Source organism: Callospermophilus lateralis, chromosome 2, assembly GCF_048772815.1.
Source record: "Callospermophilus lateralis isolate mCalLat2 chromosome 2, mCalLat2.hap1, whole genome shotgun sequence".
NCBI classification, from domain to species: Eukaryota; Metazoa; Chordata; class Mammalia; order Rodentia; family Sciuridae; genus Callospermophilus; species Callospermophilus lateralis.
The window spans coordinates 191,109,167-191,120,541 of record NC_135306.1 but is presented as its reverse complement, the minus strand read 5'-3'; the positions used below and the strand labels follow the sequence as shown (position 1 = coordinate 191,120,541).

At 57.4% G+C, this 11,375-nt stretch overlaps 1 protein-coding gene across 1 annotated transcript; it reads right to left on the bottom strand.

Moving 5' to 3' along the window:
• Nucleotides 1-1,669: 1,669 nt before the first annotated feature.
• Nucleotides 1,670-11,170, bottom strand: Slc35c1 (solute carrier family 35 member C1). Its single transcript, XM_076847085.2, has 2 exons — nucleotides 10,017-11,170; nucleotides 1,670-5,882 (listed from the first exon to the last, which is right to left on the bottom strand). The coding sequence occupies exons 1-2, from the start codon at nucleotides 10,552-10,554 to the stop codon at nucleotides 5,326-5,328; spliced, it is 1,095 nt and encodes a 364-aa protein (XP_076703200.1). The 5' UTR covers nucleotides 10,555-11,170; the 3' UTR covers nucleotides 1,670-5,325.
• Nucleotides 11,171-11,375: the final 205 nt, after the last annotated feature.

Here is an 11,375-nt window from a genome sequence, read left to right as displayed (position 1 = left end):
AGGTCTCCGGGGCGTGCCTTTGAAGGGAATTGTGGGACCCCAGTCCCCTCCTCTTTCCGCTGTTGCCTGGCCAGGAGCTGAGTCGTTTTGTCCCCTGTCCCCCCTGCCTCACCACAGGCCCAAAGCAATGGAGCCCACTGACCGCAAACTGGAACCTCCAAACTGTGAGCCAGATTAAACCTGCATAAGTTGGTTATCTGGCCACAGTGACGGACAGCTGACTAACCCAGGTTCCAGCTAAGGGCCACCTTGCACTGAGGCCTGGAAGTTGAGAATGGCCAGGAGCAGGGTAAACCAGGTCCCCAGTGGTATTTTTGAAAATCTGGAATTTCTGGCCTTTTGCGAGGTCCACCGGCCCCTGGTGTGCCACCCAAATGCAAACACAGTGAGGCTATTTGTTCAGAGCTGGCCGTAGCAAGAGGGCCCACCACTGTCCATTTAGACAGCCCCCGTCACAGTCTCTAAGGCGGGCGAGGAGGGGACAGCTTTAGAGGAGGGGAAAGGGGAAGCTCAGGTGGGTGGGCTGCCGCTGGAGTGGAGGTGGGAGATGGAGGCGGGCAGCCGCTTGATTGACTGGTCCTGGATGGCGCAGTGGGGTCGGGGGAGGAGGAAACTGGCCATCATTGCCCAAGTCCTGCTGTTGGGGGCTGGTCACTGCAGGGGTGGCTGGGTTGCCAGGCCTAACGGTTGCAAAGGCCGTGGGTCGGAGTCCTATTATCCTCTAGGGAGTGGCTTGGGGCCTGCAGCTGACCTCTCTGCGGTCCCCTTGTCTGTGAGACCGGGATGTTACTGGGCTCTGTCTCAGGTGTGAATACGTCAAGCGTTTAGAACAGCACGTGGCCCGCAGTGAGTGCTCAACTCTTGTCAGTAACTAACCACAGTCAGATTTAAAAACTCTTATGGTCATGCTCAGTGGGAGGGCACTGGCCCGGAAGGAGGGTTCCGGGTAGCTCTGGCCCTTCTGCCCCATCGCACGGCTCCTCAGAGCCCCGGGGCTGGACAGGAGAATCTGGGGCTGGACTGATTTCCAAACCCATGCCCAGCTCCAAGGCCACGATGTCCCACTGGCTGTGGGTGACAGCCCTCTCCCTCCCTCCCCCACACCACACCTGGACCAGCTGCTTCTACACAGCAGTCTCTGCGTCGCTCTGCGTCCCCTTTTCAGCTGGTTTCAGGCCCTAAATTTAGCCCTTTCACAGAAGCCAAAGAGCAGGTGGGCGAGGACGGTGTCTGGGGAGAGGTGTCCTTGTCCCACGACAATGGAACAAAGAGGCTCTAATTTACAAAGGATGGAGATGTATTTCTTGTCCTTCTGATGTCAGGAGAGAGACGGTCAGGGGGCAACCTTCCGGGGAAGGCCTTCCACCTGCCTCACCCCGTGGCAGGGGCAGGGAGGGTGGGGGAGGATGAGGAGATGGGGGGGCAGCGAGGGTCTTTTTTTTGGTACTGGGGATTGAATCCAGGGGTGCTTGACCACTGAGCTACGTACAGCCTCAGCCCCCTCTTTTTTTCTTTTGAGACAGGGTCTTGCTAAGCTGCCAAGGCTGGTCTTGAACTCGGGATGCTCCTGCCCCAGCCTCACGAGTTGCTAGGATTACAGGCGTGCGCCACCATGCCCGCTCACTGAACTTGCTTTTTATTTTTATTTATTTTCTAGTTGTAGTTGGACACAAAACCTTTATTTTATTTATTTATTTTTATGTGGTGCTGAGGATCAAACCCAGGGCCTCGCATGTGCTAGGCAAGTGGTCTCTCGATGAGCCCCCAGCCCTGAACTTGCTTTTATAAGAAACTTACTCCCCAGATAACTCATCTGCAGTCACGACTTTAATCCGTTAATGAAGGCTCCGTCCCTAGGACCTGAACACCTCCAGGGCCCCCACCTCTCCACACTTGCACTGGGGATTAAGTTTTCAACTTTGGGGGATACACTGGGACCAAGCAGGCAGCTTCCTCGTAGGGTACCGTGGGAAGCTGGCCAGTCGAGGTGGACCGGCAGAGTGGGGTGCTGTGCTCTGTTGTCATGTACTGGCAAGTCATTTGACCCTGTGGGGCCTCAGTTTTCCCATCTGGCAACTAAAATTCACATATATTGATTCCTTAAGTCACCATATTCTCTCTAAATATAGAACAACTTTCCTTTCTTTCATATGAGGAATAAGATCAGAGAGGGTAAGTGATTTGGCTACACCCACACAGCTAGTGAATGCTTTGAGTCTGGATCTTTTGACCCTAACACTTGGACTCTTTTCACCTTTAGATTCTCTTACCTTTATTTATATTAGGGGATTATTATGATAAAGAACCCCCAAATAATATATTTTTTTATACTAGGGAAGCACCATGGTTTTTTGGTTGAAAGCCAGGCTGCCTGGGTTTAATTTCTAGTTCTGACACTTATTAGCTGTGTGATCTCAGACAAATTACTCAGTCTCTCTGTGCCTCAGTTTCTCTCATCTGTAAGATAGGAAATGATAATTATACCCATTTTCAATAGGATTGTCAGGAGGATCAAATGAATTGAAATTTTGTAAAAATACTTTCAACAGTGCCTCATACCTAGGAAAGGTTAAGTGTTTGCTTAATTTAAAAAATAACTCAGGGTTGGGGATGTGGCTCAAGTGGTAGCGTGCTTGCCTGGCATGCATGAAGCACTGGGTTCGATCCTCAGCACTACATAAAAATAAAATAAAGGCATTGTGTCTACCTAAAAAACGAAAAAGTAAATATTAAAAAAAAAAACAACTCAAAGCCAATCAGCCACGTGACCTTGAGCAAACACCGCATCTTGGAGACACATGTTCTACTTTGGGCTCAGCCAGTCATTTGCTTTGTGACCTCAGAAACTTCTTTTAACCTTTTTATACCTTAGTTTCCTCAATTCAGAATAAAGGGCTCAGGCAAATTCAAAATCAAACAGCATTTTCTGGACAAAGAAATATCAAATCAGGAAAAAAAAAATCAAAACATTTTGGGTCACAATTTCTCACCCATCAGTGTCCATCACAGGGAACACTCCAGGGTCGTGGGTATTGCTGGGGCTGCTGTCCCAGCACCCTCTGGGGCCTACCCATTGACCCTCCAGCAATGGTCTGTCCTTGCCGGGAAGTGGGGTGCCTTGCCCTTCAGGGGCTGAGATGACCTTGCAAGTGAGCTGTGGGGATTCGTGGGTGCTCTAGCTGGAGGTCTGTGAACTCCTGCTGCTGCCGGCCACAGGATGCTGGCTCCTGCCCTTCTGAAACCTGTTTCTTTCACAGAACTCTGTCCCACCTCCTGAGGCTAACCGATTAGTTAACTATTGCTGCAAAAACCCCCAGAATCTAGAGGCTTACAACAGTTTGCGATTTCTTTAGATTCTGTGGTTGACTGGCTGGTCCCTCTGCTGGTCTCCCCTATGGAGTTTGTGTGGCTGTGTTCATCTGTGGGGAGGGGCCGGTGACCTCAGGTGGGATTCTCCTCCACCTGCTCTCAGGATTGCTGAGTGGGAAGCAGGCAGCAGTGGAAGCTCTGGGCTTAATGAAGGCCTTAGAAGCTGAGTGATCTGTATTCTGTTGAGCCAGTCACAGGTCAGCCCTGACCCGCGGATTCAATAGACTTGGCGGGGGTCAGGGACACAGTAGGTGCTGGGTCGCAGCTCAGCATTATGGAAGCAGAGCCCCCCTCTGAATCCTGTTGCCTCCTCCTTCCTGTGACCCTCTGAGCCTCAGTGTCCTCATGTGTAAAATGGGGGGCAGATGGCCTGCACCTTGGGTAGGGGAGCACCGAGGATGAGTGACGGAAGCAGAGCCCCAGGCAGCAGCCATTGGTCACGCACCTCCCAGGAAGGAGCCAAGGAACCGTGGATCTGGACCCACCCCTGGTCCTAAGGGCTTTTCTCCCCAGGGCCATGCTCCCAAGTCCCCTTGGGGACCTGTGGCCTCGCCCTCGGTGCACACACAGGGGGGCTTATGCTGGCTTTTTATTAAAGTGTGCAGAGCCTGGGGCGTAGGCCCACCAACTTCACGAGAACCGCATGGGACTGGGGGCTGGAGGGGAGGCTGGCAGGCAGAGGTCTCCTTGGCCTTCCGCTGCAGATACCACCCCAGGAGGCCGGAGGTGCGAATGTCCAGTGGAAGGGACAGGGTGGTGCAAGGAACCCTGAGGCTGTGATGAGGGGCCCCCTCTGGTCTGGTGGTTTGTTTAGAGGCCCTAGGTGGCGGGGCCCAGCCCCTGGTACAAGATTAGAGGCCAAGGGGGCTTGCCTGTGCCCCCAATATGCCAGGGGGGCCACCTCCGACCAGGGACACTGACGCTGTGGCGCCCCGCCTTATCTTGAACTCCCCACCTCCAGGACTGAGGGCTCAGCTACGCTGCCGGTCTGACGTGCTGTTGTAGGAGCCCGGGGGACCAAGGCAGGGACAGGAAGCTCTGTGAACCCCCACCTCAGGACCTCAGGACCCCAGGGAAGAATGTGTATGTGCTGATCTTTTAATGACGCAGAGGCTCAGAACCGGGAGGGGGAGCAGCCCGTGCAGAAGCTTCCCCTCTGGCCCCACTGCCCCTCCCGGGGATGGAGGTGTTGGGGGAGGCAGAAGTGGCTTCCAGAAGACTGTCACTTCAGCCAGGTACCTGGGCCAGATGCTCGGAGACCAGAGTGGCCCTCCCAGGGCAGCGGACGCAGGCAGGTTCATCTCAGCCCAGGGACTGAGGGAGCTGTTCATGTCTCCACTTAACCTGAAAGAGACATGTGGTTCCCTCATGTTCCAAAGCTGCAAAGCCTGGGCACAGAGGTGGCACTTTCTCAAGACCCAGCCCATTCCCAGGTCAGGCACGGGCACAACTGACCCTTCACCTGCTTTCAGCACAGAGAATGGGGGGCACTGGTCCAGTCCCCCCAGGACCGGCCCCACAATGTCCCAACACAGGCTGGTTTGCGGGGCCAGTGCTACCCTCCTGCCCAGGGCCTGGGAGATGAGGTGACCCACTAGCTTTGGCTGGCTGTTGGGGTCACTCCATCTCCCTTGAGTATAAGTGAGACTTCACTTCACCAATACTACCCTTGAGGTGGCAGCCCTGTCCAACCCCAGGGGTGATGTGGAGGTAGAGGACCTGGTGGGGGACGGGCAGGGTGCTCCCCTCAGTATGGTGTCCATAAATAGGACAGGGGTGGGGACAGGTTTGGCAACTTTCTGATCTACTTGAAACACAGGCTCCTTTTCAGCCCCTTATCCTGGTCTGTTCTGTAAACAATGCCCACTTCGTCCTGGGGTCCGCAGGGAGAGCCTTCGGTGCCGTCGCAGCCCCGACTGCACCCCTGGGGCTGGTGGCCACGGTCCCCGAGGAGGCTCACACCCCCACGGCGCTCTTCTCGCCCTCTCTGGGGCTGGGCTCCTCCTGACTCTTCATCTCCCAGCCCCGGACCCAGGTGTAGGCGGAGGAGCCGCCCAGCACCATGGCGTTGCTGGTCCACCAGAGGAAGCTCTTGGTTTCTTCAAAGTAGAGCACGGCTAGCACCGTCTGGGCGCAGGCCTTGGCCGTGCCCGACACGTTGTGGGTCAGGGGACTGGTGAACTTGATCTGCAGCCCGGTCACGTAGCCGATTGCGAAGCCGAACAGGCCGCCCAGCGTCATCATCCCCCAGAAGTGGGCGCTGTCCAGCTGCGCGAAGTCCAGGAGGGCCTGATGCTCCCCGAGCAGCAGGAGCAGGGGCAGGAAGAGGGCGCAGGCGTTGACGTTGTTGTAGAAGGTCAGGCGCCAGATGCTGCCGTCCACCGCCGGGAGCACCTTCTTGGTGTAGATGGCGTTCAGCGAGACACACAGGCTGGCCAGCACCCCAAAGACGGTGCCCACCAAGGACAGGGTGCCCTCGGCCTCCTCCTGGTCCACACCCAGCCAGAAGCCACCTGCAGCAGGGAGAGGGGTGGGGCGGGGCACAGGGGGAGGAGCACCGTGAGGACAGGAGGCAGACAGCACCGGCAGGTGGAGTCCCACAGCGCCACCGGAAGGGACAGCGCAGTAAAAGCTGCCCGGAGGCCAGGAGGCCGAGGCAAAGGGCACGTGGCCGGAATGTTTGCCCAGGTTCATGCCGCAGGCCTGCCCTCAGGGACGGGAACAGCACTCTTCTGCAGGAGGCCTGTGCCCCTCCATGCCAGGTCAGCAGAGGCACCACCGTGGGCCCAGGGGCACCGACTCTGCCGATGTCCTTCCTATCCTGAACTTCCCAGACTCCAGCACCACGGGGGACTCGGCTCCTGCCGTTCCTCAGCCACCTGGTGTGTGACGTGCTGTTGTAGGAGCCCCGTGGACCAAGGCAGGGGAGAGGGACAGAACTCTGACCCCACAGTTCACAGTTCACAGTGTGGCCCTGGCCACGCCGCCCTCCCCATACCTCCTTCCACAAATCCACCCGGTCCTCTCCCCCCAGCAAAGTCCCAGGGCTGCGGGGGAGGCCCGAGTGAGGCCCCGTCCCTATCCAGCAGAGGGGACCGTCCTTCACGGAAACACTGTGAAGAGGCCATAGGACAACAGCGTGCTGTGCTGGCCCTGGGCATCTGGAAGGAGCAGCTTTGGGATAATGCCACTTAGTGTAAGGTGACCCTGGGCCAGGGCCAGGGTCTCTAAGCTTGGCTTCTTCTCCACGGACCTCATCACAGGAGCATTAAGCTGGCCGGAAGCGTCTGGGGACAGTCACCCCAAGACTCGACTCCTGGGTCACCCTTGCTCTGAGAGCCTCCACAGCTCCCTGCTGCCCACCAGTGAGTCTGCACTGAGCCTGGGCGGGCACACCGGCTTGCTGCACCCTCCGTCCCGTCTCTGCCTGGGGTCACAAGCACCTGGATCTCCCTGCTTCTCACGGGCCTCAGTGTCCTTGCCTCATGTCTGCCCCAGAAAACGCCTCCTTTCCAGAGGGATTCTACTCACTCTTCAAGGTCAAAGTCGGCCTCTCCAGGAGGAATCCTTTCTGACACCTCCAGCCCTTGACCTCTTAAGCCACTGGCCTGGCCTGGGCTGCTAGGCATCTGATACACGAGTCTCTTCAGCCAGACCCCATGCTCCCAGAAGGTGGGGGCTGGATTTTACACATGACATCTCCTGCCATAGCAGCCAATAAGATGGGGTAGCAGGAACAACTTTGGTTGTCAGAGAGACCTGACCTCCAACTGTGCATTTCAGAAGCTGAGTGGCCTGGGGGAAGTTACTTAACCTCTCTGAGCTCCAGTTTCCTTCATTTGTAAAGATCTGGGGCACTTTGATTCCTCACTCTAACTAATCTATTCTCTCCCCCCCCTTTTTTTTGTGGGTGTGGGGTACTAGGGATGGAACCCAGGGTGTTCTACCACTGGGCTACCCCCAGCCCTTTTTATTCTGGTTTTTTTTTTTTTTTTGTATCAGGGATTGAACCTGGGGCACTTAACCACTGAGCCACAACTCCAGCCCTTCTTATTCTTAATTTTGAGACAGGGCCCTGCTAAGTTGCTCGGGATTCTCCCCCTTAGAGACACGCCCCACAGCACCCAGCACCTTCCAGCTCTTAACTTTGAAACCTGAGGAATCTTCCCGCGGCACAGACCTGCCCAGGTCCTGGCAGGTGCAAGGCCTCTCTCTCTGTGGCTCCCAACTGCTGTCAAGAAAAATTCGGCTCATTCACCTGGGCCCCCAAGGCCTGCACCACATGGTCACCCTTGAGTTCTAACTGGGCAGCCTGGCGTCAGGCAGGGCTTCCCCCAGAAAGTCTGCTTAGATGGCCCCCTCCCCGCTCCCCTTCCTCCAGGGTTCCCCAAACATCTCCTGGGTCCCCATCGCTGCCCTTACCCCCCCGGGCAGAGCTGTTATCATTGCCAGGCACCATGGCCAGGCCCTCTGAGTGTGGGAATTGAGGCTACCTTTTCCAAATCTGTGACACCAAAGCCTGGCACATGCTTAGTGACCAATTAATCGCTGCAGGCTGAACGGCGGGTGCGGTGGAGGTGGCTGCATGTATTAAAGGAGACACAGCTCAACCCTGGTGCGCACCTGTAGTCCAGCTTGGGAGGCTGAGGCAGGAGGACCGCTTGAGCCCAGGGGTTCAAGACAAGCCTGGGCAACAAAGTGAGACCTATTTCAGAAAAAGGACGGCAGGCACCTATTAGGTCCCAGGCCCCGGCCACGCAGCCCTCCTTGTCTTGGCAGAGCCCCGGCACACAGGTACCCACAGGCTGCCGAGGGGGGGCACAGGGCTGGCTACCCACTGGCCAGCTTAGCCACAGCACCCCCAGCCCTCCAGCCAACTGGGAGTGCAACCTCAAGGTTCCAGACCCCAGGGGACTGTCAGGCAGAGGGAACTTTGGAGGTTCTATGTGACATGGGAGGCCAGGAGGAGGGCTTCGAGTGGTAGCTGAGACACAGCTTCCCAAAGGAGGAAGGAAGGGGACCTGCGGATAAGGGCAGGTCTTGCAGCAGCAGACACTTTCTCAGCAGCCATCTTGCCAACGGCCACTTGGGTTACTCTGGGGACCTGGGCTCAGTTCCCTTCCGCACACATATTCTCCCACCTGGAGGCCCACCCCACGCCGTGTCTGGCAGAGGCATAGACATTTAAGTGGAGACCCCTGGGGTGACAGAGAGGAGGTGAGGCCCAGAGGAGGCAGCAGGGGCTGGGGGGTTCCCTGGGCAGGGCTGCTGGCCACTCCTCCCACGATGACCTTGCCCTTCTCTCTTCTCCCCTCTTGGGCCGAAGACAGAGCAGCCCTAGGTCCAATGGCTGTTCAACCAGGGGAGAGAATTTCGAGGACAGATGGTGTGGAGGGACCCTTCCCCCTCCACTAGTGCACGGAGTTGGGGACTCTGGGACACCAGGGAAGAGTAAGTAGGCCAAGTAAGACACATGTTATGGTGCTGAGGAAAAACCCGAGCAGGTGCAAATAAAGATCCCACTCCTAGGTGGCAGAGCCTAGCGAACCGAGAGGCACTGCAGTGCTGCCCAACCTGACCCTTGGCAATAAGGAAATGTTCTACAGCTTGTGCTGTCCAACACAAGAGCCCCTAGCCACATGTGGCCACAGAGCACCGGAAACACGGCTGCAGAATCTGGTGATAACCCTTGCATGGGAGGAACCAAATACTTAAAAGTTCATTTAACCTATTTAAATGTGCACATGGCCAGTGGCTCCAGAATTGAACAGTAAAGCTCAGGCCTCCAGTGTTCAAGAACAGAGCAGACTGGAAGCATAGGCCTGGGAATCTGGCCAATCCGGTTTGCATCCTAGCTTGGTTACTTGCCAGCTGTGTGGTCCCAGGCTAGTAAGTTAACCTCTCTGAGCTTCAGTTTCCTCATTTGCATGGAGATAGATGATCATGGGATACCACCACATACAGGACTTCTGGGCAGACGAAGGAGATGTTGTATGTGAAATGAGAGCATAAAACCACTACCAGTAATTGTCTTCTGAGGGTCAAGTCTGAGATGATAGTATCCGGGCTGGCAAGGACAGAGGGTGATGGTGTATTTACTAAGATGCACTGTCCTCTACAGAGAGTGGGATGGGTACTCAGGACTTGAGTACCCATCTTGAGCTTTTGGGAAACAACATGCTACAGAGGTCAAGCGTGTGGCCGCTTGTGTTCACATCCCAGCTTCACCAGTGATGAGCGTTGTGATCTTGAACAAGTTATTGAACTTCTCCGCACCCTGGCTTTCCTTCTGTAAATGTGGGTTATAATCCGACCTTGTTATGAGTATTAGTTCATATGGGTAAAGTGCCTGGATATGTGTGCCTGGCACATTTTAAGAACTCAATGTCAGTCACTTTTGCTGCCGCTGTTGCTATTATTATTGCAATTATTATTCAGGCCCTCAGCACTGGGCAACTACCTTGCTACATGACCCTGGGCAGTTATGTGTTCTTTCTGGGCCCCAGGCTCTTCCTCTCTGACAGCTGAACCAAGGGAACTAGGACAAAGGTGCCTGGAAGGGTTGGTTGCTCTTTACCGTTTGGGCCCTGTGCCAGCCCTACCTATGCAGCCCTACCTATTCGGTGGGGCCCCAGCCAATCACTCACCGATGATGATGCTGCAGGTGAGCAGGGCATAGAGGGAGGTGGTCTGCTTGAGCAGCACGTAGGAGAGCAGCACGTTGAAGACGGTGGTGAGAGAGCGGCCCACGTTGTAGAAGGCCACTCCTACGTACTTAAGGCAGAGGTTATTGAAGGTGATCATGCCGATGAAGACCACCGACAGTGGCAGGACGCTGCGAGCCACCCTGAGGTCCAGGCGCAGCGTGGGGAAGTCCACAGCACCAGGGCAGCAGGTGGCCAACGTGCTGAGGCCCTTGCATAGCAGCGTAGTCACCAGGCACTGGTAGAAGGTGACGAAAATGGGGGCGTCCAGCCGTAGGGAGGGGCTGTCCAGCAGGTACTTGTTGAGGAACACCATGGAGATGGAAGTGACCCAGTAGAGAGAGACCACCAGAGCGATCTGCAGTGCCCGCAGCAGAAAGGGCTTCTCCCCGCTGCCTGCCTCGGCCTCTCCAGAGGGGTCGGGGGCACCGTTCAGCGCCATGTGCAGGATCCTGGAGCGCTTCAGGGGGGCCCTGTTCATGGTAGCAGAGAGCTGGGTCACAGGGCGGCCAGAAGGGATTCCCTGGATGACAGGGCAGGGAGCTGCTGCTTTCTGCAGGCGCAGCCCTCGATTGTCACATAGGGGTGGCCTAACGGCCTCCTTCCTCCTGGATGAAGTTCTGCTTTGGGATGAACACAGCTGTCCTGCTCCACCGCTGGCTCCCTCCCTGGGAGCTCAGGAGAAAGACCCTGGAGGGTGAGCCCGGCGCAGCGGTGCAGCGAGGGACCGGGGCTGGGGCCTAGTGGGGAGGCGTCGCAGGGGGAAACCGGGGGAGAGGCGCAGGAGCGGCGGGGGGAAGCGCCGGGATGCGGGGCGGGGAGGGGGGGAGAGGGCCGCCGGCCGCGTGCGGAGGCGCGCGGCGGGAGCGAGGCGTGGGCTCGAGGGCGCGGGGTCGGCGGGGAGTGGGGAGCCGGCCGAGGGCGGCGCCGAGGGCGCTCCGCGGGGTGGCGCAGGAGGGGAGCAGCGCGGGTCCCAAGCGCTCGGGGAGCAGGGCTTTGGGGATGTGGGTGGAGGCCGGGCGGACACCAGGCCGCCGCGCGCGCCTTTCCTGGCGCGGGCTCCCGCCCGGCTCGGCCCGGAGCCTCCGGACGTCCGAGGCCGCCTCCCGGGCGAGGCGGGCCCAGGCTCATTTCCTGACACGCCCCCAGCCCCCTCCTTAAAGAGCCCGCACGCCCCGGGTTGCTCTTAAAGCCACAGCCTCCCGGAGCCCGCGTTGGCCTGTCTGACCCGCCTCTGCGCCCCAGCTCACTGCCCTGCCGCAGAGCTCTGCAGTTCACAGTCACGGAAGGTTTTTCTGGGTG

What these genes read in the sequence shown, in the direction of transcription:
- Slc35c1 (XM_076847085.2), bottom strand. Translation starts at nt 10,554, where the DNA reads ATGAACAGGGCCCCCCTGAAGCGCTCCAGGATCCTGCACATGGCGCTG. An exon ending in CACCTGCAGCATCATCATCG is followed by an intron (nt 5,883 to 10,016) that starts GTGAGTGATTGG and finishes TCCCTGCTGCAG; the next exon opens with GTGGCTTCTGGCTGGGTGTG.